This window comes from Neltuma alba, unplaced genomic scaffold (genome assembly GCF_004799145.2).
Source record: "Neltuma alba isolate B1F8T4 unplaced genomic scaffold, ASM479914v2 tig00007454_pilon, whole genome shotgun sequence".
Lineage (NCBI taxonomy): Eukaryota > Viridiplantae > Streptophyta > Magnoliopsida > Fabales > Fabaceae > Neltuma > Neltuma alba.
This window is the reverse complement of record NW_021634788.1, coordinates 3,629-18,262: the sequence shown is the minus strand read 5'-3', so window position 1 is coordinate 18,262 and position 14,634 is coordinate 3,629. Positions and strand designations below refer to the sequence as shown.

The 14,634-nt window shown below is 34.6% G+C and overlaps 2 protein-coding genes and 1 pseudogene across 2 annotated transcripts; all 3 read left to right on the top strand.

Annotated features, from left to right (window-relative positions):
* Positions 1-1,540: 1,540 nt before the first annotated feature.
* Positions 1,541-3,039, top strand: LOC114752626 (GDSL esterase/lipase 4-like). Its single transcript, XM_028941370.1, has 5 exons — positions 1,541-1,808; positions 1,906-2,027; positions 2,148-2,378; positions 2,457-2,712; positions 2,804-3,039. Exons 1-5 carry the CDS (start codon positions 1,553-1,555, stop codon positions 3,037-3,039), a joined length of 1,101 nt encoding a protein of 366 aa, XP_028797203.1. The 5' UTR covers positions 1,541-1,552.
* A 2,032-nt stretch (positions 3,040-5,071) lies between these two features.
* LOC114752625 (GDSL esterase/lipase 1-like) lies at positions 5,072-7,793 on the top strand (annotated as a pseudogene).
* Positions 6,930-11,029, top strand: LOC114752631 (GDSL esterase/lipase 5-like). The gene is made up of 5 exons (XM_028941374.1): positions 6,930-6,944; positions 8,987-9,455; positions 9,577-9,810; positions 10,212-10,473; positions 10,641-11,029. The coding sequence occupies exons 2-5, from the start codon at positions 9,057-9,059 to the stop codon at positions 10,877-10,879; spliced, it is 1,134 nt and encodes a 377-aa protein (XP_028797207.1). The 5' UTR covers positions 6,930-6,944; positions 8,987-9,056; the 3' UTR covers positions 10,880-11,029.
* Positions 11,030-14,634: the final 3,605 nt, after the last annotated feature.

Below are 14,634 nucleotides of genomic sequence, written 5' to 3'. Positions count from 1 at the left end.
ATCAGAATTAGAAATGGATTATGTGCTGAAAGCATGTTTGATTCCTAGGAATTCTGATTCCAGCCAAAAGGCCTGAATTTTATTTCATGGAATTCACGTCGTTGCCCTCCTCAGCTCTCTACCCCCCCCCCCATTTTATCCCTTCTTCCCTCTAACTCTTCCAGTGACGGTGACGATCAGGCGACGACAGGGAAGACCGGCAAGGAATTTCAGCGACCTCGGATGACATCTCACCAGCGAACAAACGACAACGACAAAAGCACTTGTGTTTCCAAAGCTTTTTCAAAGCTTTTGACGGCGTTAGCGACGGCAGAGGATCGCTGTAGCTTACAAATCTCTAATCGAACTCCTCAGGTGGTGGCTATTCAACGATCTAGCTCGCAGATTCCTTGGTTTGCGTCGTGTTGCAATTTTCCATCTTTGTGCCTGTTTGGTACAGAGAAAATAGTATAGCGAAGCAACCGGAAATGGAGAATAACTCGTTTTCCAGCAGCAAAGACGTTTGGTAGCATCTTTCATGTGGAAAGACGTTTTCCTGGGCCCACCAATTCCCATCTCTACGCTGGAAGTCTGGAACACGGGGGAGCCAAATTCCTGGACCGTGGTGGGACCCACATTTGAAATGACAATTTTGCTATTCTTTTTTTCTTCTCCCTAGTTCAATATTTATTTTACTTGTAAATATAAGATTTTAATTCATTTTGTTTTTCATATTTATCTATTTTTCTTAACATGGCCCTTGTAATAATAATAATTTTAGTTAATACACTTAATTATTAATGATATTTTAAGAAGAACAATATCTAATTATTACAAATAATTAATTTAACTAGTTTTCTTAATCTATTCAAATTAGCTAACTAGTTCTTATATTAAAGACCAGCGATAGTATTATAATAATGATAATTAAATTATAATAATAAATGATATTCAACTAAGATTTTAATTAGAAAATTAAATGAACCGGATTAGGAGAATTAACATGAGTATAATCATAAATAATTATTCTGACATTTTTTTATTAATAATAACAAGAAATCAAATATTTTATTATTATTTTCAAATAAGGATATTAAAGTGAGTCGCTCTTTCCTTTTTCCATTATATTATCATTTTCTTCCTATCAAATATAAATTTCTTCATTCAAATGCATATCAAACGTGTCAGTGCTTGGAATTTTCTCATTTCATTTCGTTTCCTTCCCTTCCAGCATGATTAATTCTTTGTGCCAAATGAGCCTGTGTTTCTGACAATAATGACCTTGATCATAGATTTTCCAACTTATAAGGGTTGTTTTAGTAATTTGACATTATAAATACGTAGATTAAATGAAACTCATACAAGGCTCCCTGTATGATAAATACACTTTTTCTATTCCGCTTTCATCAAGAAACTTCCTGCGGGGCCTAAAATGAACAAACAATGCCGGAGGGGCCGCGTTGGATTCTTGGTTCACTATCACATTTCACCACTCCACAGTCACACTCTCCTCTGTTTTAGTGCCTTCACATAACACTAACCATTTCTGCTCAATTCTAAAACTTTGGAATAGATGGCCACTTCTGGTTTAATTATCCGTCTCTTTTCACTTCTCTGTATCATCCCAGTTCGCTGCTGTGCTAAATCATGCCGACCAACAAACGACGCCGCATTGTTCGTTTTCGGGGATTCCCTCTTCGACGTCGGAAACAATAATTACCTCACCTCCAAAATTCCCTTTCAGGCCAACCGATTTCCCTACGGCCAAACCTTCTTCAACTACCCCAGTGGCAGATATACTGATGGACGAACCATTGTTGATTTTGTTGGTAACTTTCTTTTCTTTTTTTTTTCCCCTCGCTATGGGTTGTCTGAATTTGAGTTCTAGATCATACCCTTCTTTTTAAAAACAAAAATTTTCCGCAGCTGAGTATGCGAATCTGCCACTGGCTCTTCCTTATTTGCACCCTGCTTATCGACAATGGCTTGATGGGGCCAATTTTGCTTCTGGTGGATCTGGAGCTCTCTGTGAAACTGGTCAAGGACAGGTATTTCTCACATATTTTATCATCTAAACATGTCTTTATACTGAATATTGGATGCTGTTTTTTTCTTTCTTATCTTGAAATATTTGGGAGATTGATGTACCCAATTTGATATTTTCCCAGGTGATAGACCTTAAAACTCAGCTTGAGTATTTCAAGAACTTCACCAAGCTATTGAGGAAGAGAATAGGAGAAGAAAAAGCCAAAGGCTTGATATCCAAAGCTGTTTACTTGATCAGCATTGGAAGCAATGATTATGTAGAACGTGTGGTTGTGAATTCCAGTGCCTTTTCATCATACTCTCGAGACCAATATGTTGACTTGGTGATGGGCAATCTGACAACTGTTATTGAAGTATGTGACTAGCACTACAGTATCAATTCACGTTCACAATTGTTTTTATTATCTGAAATCATATCTTTTAATATGAAGGAAATTCACAATGAAGGAGGGAGGAAATATGGGTTTCTTGGCTTGGGCCCTATAGGATGTGTTCCACAGATGAAGATGCTTGCGGATGGGACATGTTGCTGCCATGAAAATGAAGCTTCTGTACTGGCAAAACTTCATAACAAAGCACTTTCTTGGATTCTGCGGAAGCTACAGAAACAGCTTAAAGGATTCAAATATTCACTTGCTAATTTCTATGATTCACTTACTGACCTAATTAATAACCCCATTCAATATGGTAAGTAAATGCATGATTCTCGTGAATTATTTTATTTAATCTGAATTGAAGGTTTAGTTTGTTCTAACTATTGTGTTTATACTTTGAACAGGTTTCAAGGAAGGTGGTGTGGCATGCTGTGGTAGTGGTCCTTATAGGGGAATGTTAGCCTGTGGAGGTATTCTGGGAAGGACAAGTTACGAGCTGTGTAGAAATTCAAGTGAATACGTGTTCTTTGACTCTGTTCATCCCACTGATAGGGCCAATCAATTTTTTGCACAGCAAATGTGGATTGGACATCCCCATGTTGCTGCACCTTACAATCTGAAATCACTTTTTAAAGCCTAAAATTCAAGTACACTGACACTGAATATACATGAATATTAGTCTAGAGTCTGAGATTATTATCTTTTTGCTTTCCAAATCTGATGTTTCATAGTGAATATTTTAAGCAGACATCATGATCTACTTTTACTTATCTTCCTTATAGAAATGTCATGTATTAACATGGAAACTATTGTTACCGTTGCGTTCTAGTCTTTTCTGCAGCTGCTATAATAAAACTAGTCTGAACTCTAAACACACAAAACAAAAATGTTGCCAGACGTGAAGGAAGTATCATTTACTAAATGCCCTGCCACTAGCTATCTGGTTGTTCGTTACATATGCATGTATTCATACTATCAGCCTAAGCGTCCTAAAGCCAGTGTGGTGAGAGAGAGAGAGAGAGAACATTTTCAAAGGGAGTTTCATACAGAGGTTGATAGATCAATGAAGGTGAGGAAAGATAGAAGCAGGGTTGGTATTTGTGAGAAGGGGATGCTCTGCTTCTGAGAAACTTGGGTGCCAAGAAAGCATGCAGCTTTATTCGTATTTGGAAATAACTGCATCAATACTCTTCCTTATGCCAGAACTTTAGGTACCCTAGTGCTGGGGTGAATTTCGCATCAGGAAGATCGGGCGCTCTTGCTGAAATTCATATAGGATACGCATGTTGTCTCTGCTCATCCCATTGAAAACGCATATAATATGTTTCTGATTCTGAGAGATCATGGACTATAACTCTGTCTGATCCCGTGTCTCTGTCGGTCTAAGACTTTCGTTGGATCTTGCATTTCTAACTGATGACGAGGCTAATTAATCATAGTAACTTGATGTTTGATTTTCTGGTCCTAGATCTAAATACTCAATTAGAAAACTTGGAAAAGGTCAACAAATCACTGAGGAAGAAACATGGAGATTCTGAAAACGAAAAAACTTGGTATCCGATGCCATATGCTTATTTAACATAAGATTCAGTGAGTAGTCGGTCCGTGTGTTAGAAAACTCAAGACCCCTTTTCATTCTTATAATTGAGAGAAGTTTGTCTCCATGGTGTCTGGCAATTTGACTCATGCAGTCCAAGTAAGTAAATAAAGCCCAGTTAAAGGTTGATATGGTTGGTAAGGAGTTACTCTTCATAACATATAAGGCCATAGTTTAAATCCAATTATTAATGTGAGTGCTTTGTTAATGGACGATCTATTAGTACTCTGTAAATATTTTTTAAGTCTGGAAGCATGCTGTAATTTTGCAAGCTTTGTGATCTACCTCACCTAAACATTTAGCTTATAAAAAGAAGAAAAACCTAGTTGTTTCAAAATATATCGTTACGATACTTATGATTGTTTTTTACACAGTTTCGTATTGATTGTGTCAAAACCTTAAACTAATGTAAATATGTTTAACATAGAAAGGAATGTCAGCTAAAACTGAAAGATGACACATAACGGATCTATTTATCTAATCGAATTTAATATTCTATTAATTTGGTCAAACTATTGCGTTTGAGTTCCTCAAAAACCAACCGACCATTCTATTAATTTAATTGGTTAATATTCAATTCCCTTTGATTCCGTACTTACGTATAATCCAAAATTTTATACAAAATACTCTTCCGGTTTTAAATATAAGACCTTTTTCGTAGTGTAAATTACACTACGAAAGGGGCCTTAATCTTATATTTAGAATTGGAAGAGTAACTTGGCACACATGAACGTCTCTGACACTGCCAGAAGAACCAACTAAGCGCTGTACTTATATTTAGGACCAGAGGACTATATATTCAAATCTCATCATAGCGCCATTTAAGCAATTTTTAAAACCTAACCATAAGGAAGTTAAACCTGTCGCTGTGTTCGGAAGTTAAACATTAACCCAATTTCACAGAACCAATACGCGGCGGTGTTGGCGCCCTGTAATAGTAACCAGCAAGGAACGGCCGGCCGGCAGCCTCAATAATTGACACTGATAAATTCTGTTTATTAACAATGAATGCTTATAAATAGGGTTCCTCCATATTTATAATGATGGAAGTTTATTAGTAGTTCCGAAACTAGCTATGGCAAGTTCGAGAGCATTATTAATATTGTGTTTCTCTGCGATCGTTTTCCTTAAAATCACTAGTGGCCAGAGTATTGCTAATGTCAGTACCATATGCTTGCTGCCAAGTAATTCAGCTGTGTTCGTATTTGGAGACTCTATCTTTGATTCTGGAAACAACAACTACATCAACACCATCGTTCATCTTCTATCTAACTACCAACCATATGGCCAAACCTTCTTCAAGTTTCCCACCGGAAGATTCTCCGATGGACGCATAATCCCAGATTTCATTGGTATAGTGTACTATATAATATTCTATCCGGTTTTAGGTTCTATTTATTGCAGGATAAAGTTAATTATCTTCCCAAATCTTAGGGAAGGAATGATAGTTAATGTTCTTAACTTTGTCTTAGTACATGAATTTTTGAAGCTTGATGATTTTGTTTCATTATTTTATTGGAAGCTAGCTGAATTAGTTTATGTTTCGTTTCATGTAGCTGAATTTGCCAAGTTGCCATTATTGCCACCTTATCTGTATCCTGGAATTTACGATGATCGCTACATTTATGGAGTAAATTTTGCATCATCAGGAGCTGGAGCCCTAGCCGAAACACGTCAAGGAACAGTATGTTAATATAATACCGCTGATTGATATATATATATATATATATATATATATATATAATCTCCAGTTTCAAATATTAGTCACCATTTTTTTTTAAGAAAAAGAGTATTAGGGGCTCAAAATTGAAGTTACCTCTATATCATAAAATACATATTTTCCACAAATGTCTTTGATTACTCGTATTGGATGGAATTACATTGGTGAGGTACATGGTACTCTATGCAAGTTTGAAAAACAATATTCAATTCATGATGAGAAATAAATTTAGACTTTCTTAACATGTATGTTAGGTACGGTAATTATGATTTATATTTAGAATCAGAGGTAATATTGCTAACAGTATTGATATTATGTACATGCGTGTTTAATTAACATTTGAAATTATGTTTGAACGTTCCATGTGGTGTTATTTTGTCAGCTGGTCTATATCTCATTATATGGCTTATAAATCCTTATAAGCCACTTTAATTTCCTAACATTAATAAGGGAATTTGTTAATATTGGTTAAGTGTAAAGAATTTGTTGGTCCATTTTGTTAGGTGTCTTCCAAAAGAATTTGTTGGGCCATTTTATAAATAATCATCAAATGTTAGATTATGAAGTTTTTCCCATTTTATACTCCTTCGTTTACCAAGGGCCACAGAAATTTAATGTGGGGGTGAAGTTGGAAATTTCCTTTAATGTCTGGACATTTTCAGTGAGTTTCAACATTCATTGGTTTTATTATAGTTAAATAAAATGCCCTAAATTTAGGATTAGAATAAATATATGGCTTGCTTTGGTATCAATTTTTGTGTTTGTTTTTCTTAATTAAGTTAATTTGAGTGAGCCTTACGTACTGCATCGATCTCAAGATGAATATTGAATAACACACAGGGTTTTTTCCCCCCTGTGATATTCTTCGTTCAAGCCAGAAGTCTAATTATATTATAATACTGGGGGATTAGCGTGCAATTTTGTACGTGGAATTGAAATCGTGTTAATTATTGTTGTTTATTAGGTGATAGACTTGGGAACTCAAGCAAGTAATTTCATAAAAGTGAGCCAGCAATTGAAGAACAAACTGGGCGAAGGAAAAGCCAAGTCACTGATTTCTAGAGCTGTCTTCATATTCAGCTTGGTCGGCAATGACTATGTTACTCCTGTCTCCCCCACGAATTCCACCGTCGTCCTCCCATAGCCTCCCCAAGAGATGGTCGATGTTGTCACCGGAAACATAACAAGCGCCATCCAAGTACGCATGCATGCTTGTGTGTGTGTGTGTGTGTGTGTTAACTTGTCGTCGTTTTGATAATAATTTCTGGTTGGATGATAATTCTGATGATGAAAGTGCAGAAAATATACGAGGAAGGTGGGAGAAAATTCGCGTTAATGAATGCGGCTCCATTCAGTTGTTTTCCATTGCTGAGGAGAAACGGAAGCAGTATAAGTAGTTGTCAGGAAGAAGAAGCTGCTTCACTCGCAAGACTTCACAATCATGTTCTTCCACAGAAGCTTCAGAAACTGCAGGAACAACTCACTGAGCTCAAATACACCGTCTTTGACTTCTACAATGCCCTCCTTCAACTAATGAAATACCCTTCAAATTATGGTATGTTACTTAACTAATTTAAGTAAATTAAAAATTTTGAATAAATTAGTTAATCATAACAAATATGACATGATCTCTTTAAAATACCCCCACATAACATTAACTTGTATATTAGTCTATAAGTTAGGTAAATTAGTTTTATGATCAAATCCGACCTGGGCCGGGACCGGAGTGAGGGAGTATAATTGAGATTTTTTTTTTGTTTTAACTGAAATGAAGACAATTGTACGTAAGTAATTCCATTAAAGGATTATTATTACTGATTTAATTTATTGTTGTTGGGAAGGTTTCCAAGAATGGGAGGTCGCTTGCTGTGGAGGAGGACCTTACAGAGGAGATTATAGCTGTGGAGGGAAAAGAGGGATTGAAGAATATGAGTTATGTGAGAATGTGAATGATTATGTTTATTTTGATTCTGTTCATCCTACAGAAGCTTCTGCTCAACATTTTGCCAATCTCATGTGGGCTGGAACTGGAAATTTCACCCACCCTTACAATCTCAAACAACTCTTTGAATATTAAAAATCCTTTCACATACATATATGCAGCAGAAGGACGTTGATCCATCCTTTATATGTTAATTAGTATGTTACATTCATATATTAAATAAGTAACAACACTTTGAATGTGCTTCAGTAATTAAAGATGTGCGGTTAATTAGCATTCAGGTTCGTCTCGTATGTTGCAGGCAGTGCGTTTCTCCCATATTCCTCTAGTCTTATTTGAAGGGCCGAGAAACAAATTTTTAATTTGTATGAAACATGTTGGAAGTGATTTATAAATAAAATTAGAAGAATAACTGTTTAAATACTTTTCATTTAATTGTAGCTCAAAGGTCAACCTATACAAGTGCCGACCTTAATCAATCTCAATAATTGAATATCATATATGCACTGTGGTCGCTGTACAAACTAGAATCACCACGAAACTTATCACCAAACCTCCTTTATCTGCGTGATGCATTTAAATATCTCACCAAGCCAGGACAGGGTCCTGTTCCTTCAATCTGCACCGTCCACATCTATCATCTTACAGAGAAGACCATGCCACACCGCCCACCTTGATGAATTTGCTTTTTCTCCCACCCCACATGGTGCTTTTCTTTTTCCTTTTGAATTAGATGAGTCGGTATTAGCACTCTAACAAGTGGATCAAATTCACAACCTCGAGCTTTCATATTATTAAGTCAAAAGAAGATGGTCACAAGTGGTCGTTTTTCGGGGCTCTTTCCAAATTTTTTTTTGTCTTTATATCATTAAATTTCACATAAAATGAGTAAAATTTTGATATCTTATAGACAAAAAAGTTCAGTTTTATTTTTTTACTTTTTTTTTTTTGAAATTTAACACTCGCAAGTATATATGTGGTTATGTGGGCATCAACACATGCTGGTTTTGGTTTTGTATCCATAATCATCACGGGTGGCGACGATATCAGAGTTGGCGGCCACGTGATTCTTGTCGTTATTGATGTGTTCAGTAGTCCAAAGTACTGTGTCGTTTACATTCCAACATCACATAATCGGCGAGGGTCCGCGTCTGAACCGCAATACGACAGTTGACCACTCACTCATTCTGCCATCTGACTCAGATTTTTCATTCTCTATAGGCAAAACGACAACATGCCGGCCTTTCCTTTTGCTTACAAACTACAAAGGCCTATTACTCCCCCCCCCCCCCAAAAAAAAAAACACACACACACACAGAGGGAGAGAGTTTTATGGGAGCCAGAAATCTGTGTGACAAAGCTAGCAACATTAGAAAATAAGTGAATCGGGGAATTAGCATGGCTACGGCTATGGCAAGTTTAACTAGGAAGCTGATGATTTTGTGTGTGATGATCAATATTGTTATTGGAAACAAAATCTGCCTGCCGGAGAACCAACCAGCAGCCTTGTTCGTATTTGGAGACTCACTGTTTGAGGTCGGAAACAACAACTTCATCAAAACTATACCTTTTCTTCAGGCCAACTGTGCTCCTTATGGCCACACTACTTTCTTCAAATATGCCACCGGAAGATTTTCCGATGGCCTCGTCCTCCCAGATTTCATTGCTAAATATGCCAACTTGCCCCTGTTGCCGCCATATCTGCGTACGGCATCAAACGATGGTGACGATTATATTTATGGGGCGAATTTTGCATCTGCCGGAGCCGGAGCTCTTGTTGAAACTCGCCAAGGAACAGTAAGTTTCTTTTGTCCAATATGATCATATATATGGAAAGCTCTATATCATTGAGAGTTTAAGGTTAACAAAAATTGTACTATATGAACATTATTTTCTCACTGGTTTTATTACTTTTTAGGCGATAGACCTGAAAACACAAGTGAGTCACTTCAAACAAGTTGGCAAGCTGTTGGAGCAGAAACTGGGAGATGCAGAAGCCAAGGCATTGTTATCCAACGCCGTTTATATTTTTAGCATAGGAGGAAATGACTATTCTGCCCCCTTCTTGACGACCTCCAGCACTGTCGTTCTTCCTTATCCTCAAGCACAATTTGTGGATGTCGTGATCGGCAACATATCAAGCGCCATACATGTATGCAAATGCTTAATCCAACTTATTGTCGCCTTTTCAAGTGCTATATACTACCTCCCCTACTTAATACAAGAGTTAGATAACTAATTTACAAATATTAAAAAAATGAGGTAAATTAATTATTTATAATAAATAGATATTGTTTTTCTCAAAATATTTTTATTAATTATGTGCACTAGAACTACCTTTAATGGAAACTTCCTAAAATGGATAATCCCATAAGGACTACTTAGATACAAAATGGATAAATATGTAAAAGGCAAAATGGATTGAGATTTCATATTTAGGACTGGATTGAATATGTATATTAAAAACCGGAGGTAGTATATACTTAGGTATGTGAATTGTTTTTCGTATATGTAGCAGTCATGATGAGCCTCATCATGTATTATAATTTGCAGGAAATTTACAAAGAAGGTGGAAGGAAATTCGGATTGCTTAATGTGGGTCCTATGAATTGTTTCCCAATATTCAGGATGATGAAAAACGGAAGCAGCTTAGATGCCTGCCAAGAAGAAGAAGCTTCAGGAATTGCAAGATTACACAGAAAAGTTCTCCCCACAATGCTTCAGAAACTGGAGAAACAGCTTGAGGGATTCAAATACTCTCTCACTGACTTCTACGGTGCCCTTGTTGAAGTAATGAAGTACCCTTCCAGATATGGTATGCCCTAAAACATCATTACATGCACTTAATAATTACTTGACAAAATAAAATATTATTCATGTGGCTATTATTAGAGGGGACATTACAAGACTACTCTTAATCTTTCGAATGGACATTTTTAATTCTGTGGTGGTAACGATATTTGTGATTGGTATTGAGAACAGGTTTCAAAGAAGGAGAGGTGGCTTGCTGCGGAGGAGGCACATACAGAGGAGATTATAGCTGTGGGGGCAAAAGAGGAATTGAAGAATATGAGTTATGTGAGAATGTGAATGATTATGTTTATTTTGATTCCATTCATCCTTCAGAAGCTGCAGCTCAACATTTCGCCAACCTCATGTGGGCTGGAAATAATGATTTCACTCACCCTTACAATCTCAAACAACTCTTTGAATTACGCTAACTTAGTGTATTTTTGTTCTTGATATTTAGTTATTGTTTCCAAGCTGCGTTGTAATATTTAATTTTTTTTCTTAATTAGCAGTAATTTTTAACAAGATTTACTTTCCAGTATCAACGATATATATACATAGGGTTGTTTGATTTGATGGTATATTACATTGTGCAGTCCCATATAAGTATGTCCCTTGAATGTGATCAATAATATATCATGATTTGTTGTCATTTAATTGTACAATAATTGTTCCTATTAAAGTGCCAGAATGCAATGTTTTTAGGCAAAAAAATTTGTCAATTAAATCATTTCAATAATATAATTTAAATACCAAAACTATTCAGCTTAATGAAAGAAAAATATATGGGAGATTACAATGAGGTCCCAAGAAGGGAAAAAAAAATCACAACAATTCTCAAATGTTGTTATTCTTCATTCTAGAACTTGTCATCATGCTTAGGTTGTTACTAAAACTTTTTAATAATTATTTATCTTCTTTAGGATTTAATTTTAATTGTCCCAAAATTTATCACTAAACACCGCCAGATGTACGTGTCTATAAAATACTACTATAAGAGCAAGTTGATAAATTTAGGTAGATTAAGAAAATTTATTAAATTAGTTATTTATAATAATTAGGTATTGATTTGTTTTAGATTACCCTAGCTATATATATTAGCTAAAGCTACATTTTGATGAAACATTTAACATGTACAACTATTACAATGATTACTTTAAAAAAAAGTATAAATACGATAGACAAAGTGAATTGCGTTGTTATATTTAGAATCCAATTGAATGTGAAACTAGCTCTTATATTAAAGACTGAGGGTTGTATGCGTGTGTGTACATATATAAGCAGATACATTCAATGGAGTCGCGTTCATTTAAGTTATACACACGTATATATCCGAAGCATATATATGGGACAAATTTTGTAGGGCCTATATATATCACATTCGCTAGTCATGATTTCCTCTGTTCGGTCTTCTCTATATACAAGCAAAAAAAAAAAAGTGAGAAAATCCTTCATTATGATTAATTGAATCGTCCATTCGTCTCTGACTATCCAGCGTCTTCTTTGCATCATGAGTTTATTAATTTACACGCGTATGCTCTCATTTAATGTTTCTTAAACTATTCTTCTAGTTAGATTCTTATATTGTAAAATAGAAGTATAAACTATTAAAATTACTCTTTCTTTAACACTAAATCCTAATTAATTCACAGTTAATTGATGAAAGGATTTTGAAATAGTATCATTAAAGAATTGTTGTTTTTTCAAAATATCTTGTATTATGAAATTACTCCAAGCAAAATTAAATAAATTGAGGAGGGAGTATTATTTAATGTGAAACTGTATAAATGCCGTCTGAATTCAAAACGTTGAAGATGGTAATTAATAATTATGATTAATAATATAAATAAACAGGAAGTGGACCACGCGGACGCACTCCAAAATTGAAAATGATGACCGCCGATCCTGTGAATCCTGTACAGTGACCACGCTTCTCACATTCATGTATCAATCACATCAATTAAGAGAATGGGATAATGAAACTTTTGGCTTTTTTAAGTTAACCTATTAATTTTGGCTCTTAAAATTTAATTTTTATTAATGACGCTTATACAGTTTCACGCGCAATTTTATATTTTCATTTATTATCACTGGAGTCATACTTCTTTTTCACAAGGACTAATTGTATGTGGTTATGAAACTCAGGACCTTGATCGATAAAAATTATACTAGTACTTCAGGATTAAATCGATAATTCATGCAAGCTTTAAGAAATCAAAAGGTTTCTCATCCTAAAAAGAAAATATTACACACAGAGACACACATCCCAAATGAGCAAATTAATTGCTAATAGATCCCTGAAACAATTTGTGCAATTAATTTTTTCCCCCATATTATGCAACAACATTTCCGAGTCAAACTTAAAAAATTATAACTTATCTAATTTTTTTACACAAATTCTCTACAAGGCCTACTAATAATAAGTCCGATTTAAGAAATTTACTTGTACTAGTAGTAATTAATTTTTTTAATTGGGAATTATCTATAATTTTCCTATTAAGCGCATTAGGATTCCCCACCTCATGATGGGGCCATGCCCAATTCAATCTGCGCCGTTCGGCGGTTCGCATAATCCAAGAGAGGAGAGCATGCCATCACATGCCCACACGCCACTGCTGCTCTTGTGAGAAATAGAGAATCAGCTCTCATAGGCAGCCACAATTTTGCCGTTCATGGAACTACCACGTTGTTTTTGACAACCCCGCAATATGATGATTTACTACTCATCTCGCTTTGCTGCTTAACTAATAGGCCAATTAGTTTGTATTCTACGTTCTTAAATGTCTGAGAGTTGTATCATTCAAGTGATCTTTGTTCTTATATAATCTCTCCCATTTTGATAATTGAAACATTAGATCTTATTACGAGATCCGGCCTTTTCTCAGACTCTGATCTACATGAGCACGAGATGCCTTGTGCATTAAATTGTTCTTTTTATGTTTGAACTCTCTAATTCTCGTCTTTTTTATTAAGTTTGATTTGCAACTCTTTCATTTTTAATATATTATCATTTTAATTTTTTTTCAAAAAATAATAGTTTGTAGTATAGTAATTAAGATGAGAATTTTTTTTTTTAATAAGTTGGAGGTTGCATGCTCAATTTTACATATAATCTTGGAACGTTAGACCTGTTACTTATCCGATCTCATATTTGAAAGAAATGGAGGAGTAGAGGTCTTTTATTTGATTTAGAAAAGTTTGGATAGATTTTGTTGAAGGGGTTTATCGATATTTCTGAATTTTAAACTTTCATATATATAAAAGAAGGGGTTTATTATATTCTAGTTTAATTAACAGTTTTTAAAGGAAGTCGATGTAATACATATTTTAAATTTGCATACAGGACAGAAAGTCGAAAAGAGGCTGGAGAGAAATCCTAGGGCACATGAATTCTAAAACTATTTTAAAATAGTATTAACAATTATAAAAATATCGTAAAAATGAAATAATATCTAAATCGTCTAATTTTACACTTGCCTCGCTTTGTTGATCGCCCCTTTTTTTTTTTTTTGAATACAAAGGGCAAGTTAAGACAACTTGTGAGGCGGATTTCAGAGAAACTCAAATAGTGGGTTGCTGGGAAATATCATCTCTCATGAGTGAGAGACATCCTGGATGCGCATTCGGCCCTTGATTAACTTGTTCTTTAATGTCAAAACGATCCAAAGTCAAATGTCATTAAAAAAAAAGCTTCGACTGTGAAACTTTCGAGGATAATTGTTATGAAATATTAAGGAAGGAATATAATTAATAGAAATTAATAAATCCTTACTTGTCATTTGAATGTTTTGATAATTATTTTATTTTCTTATGACCGTATAGTAATTCTTCTAAATTTTTATTTCATATGGTTGAATTCAAAAGTTTGGTTCTTTTGTCAAATATATACATATAATATAATGACCTAGATTCCAATTTGCAGTTATATATTTTTTCCTTGTGATGCTAGAAAGAGATCATGATGATGCAAAATTTATTTAAAAGATTGTACAATTTTGTTAATTTCAAATTTATTTAAATATGTAAAAAAATTAAAATAAACAGAAACTTGCATTGATGAGTCTAATTAAACGTGTAGAAAAGTTAAAAAACTGCAATAATGATAATTTGCGATTTTTATAATTTTTTTGATTTTATATTTCATATATAAGTATATGATTTACTCAATTGATATAAGACGAGAATT

What these genes read in the sequence shown, in the direction of transcription:
- LOC114752626 (XM_028941370.1), top strand. Translation starts at nt 1,553, where the DNA reads ATGGCCACTTCTGGTTTAATTATCCGTCTCTTTTCACTTCTCTGTATC. An exon ending in ATCTGACAACTGTTATTGAA is followed by an intron (nt 2,379 to 2,456) that starts GTATGTGACTAG and finishes TTTAATATGAAG; the next exon opens with GAAATTCACAATGAAGGAGG. An exon ending in TAATAACCCCATTCAATATG is followed by an intron (nt 2,713 to 2,803) that starts GTAAGTAAATGC and finishes TACTTTGAACAG; the next exon opens with GTTTCAAGGAAGGTGGTGTG.
- LOC114752631 (XM_028941374.1), top strand. Translation starts at nt 9,057, where the DNA reads ATGGCTACGGCTATGGCAAGTTTAACTAGGAAGCTGATGATTTTGTGT. An exon ending in ACATATCAAGCGCCATACAT is followed by an intron (nt 9,811 to 10,211) that starts GTATGCAAATGC and finishes TATAATTTGCAG; the next exon opens with GAAATTTACAAAGAAGGTGG. An exon ending in GAAGTACCCTTCCAGATATG is followed by an intron (nt 10,474 to 10,640) that starts GTATGCCCTAAA and finishes TATTGAGAACAG; the next exon opens with GTTTCAAAGAAGGAGAGGTG.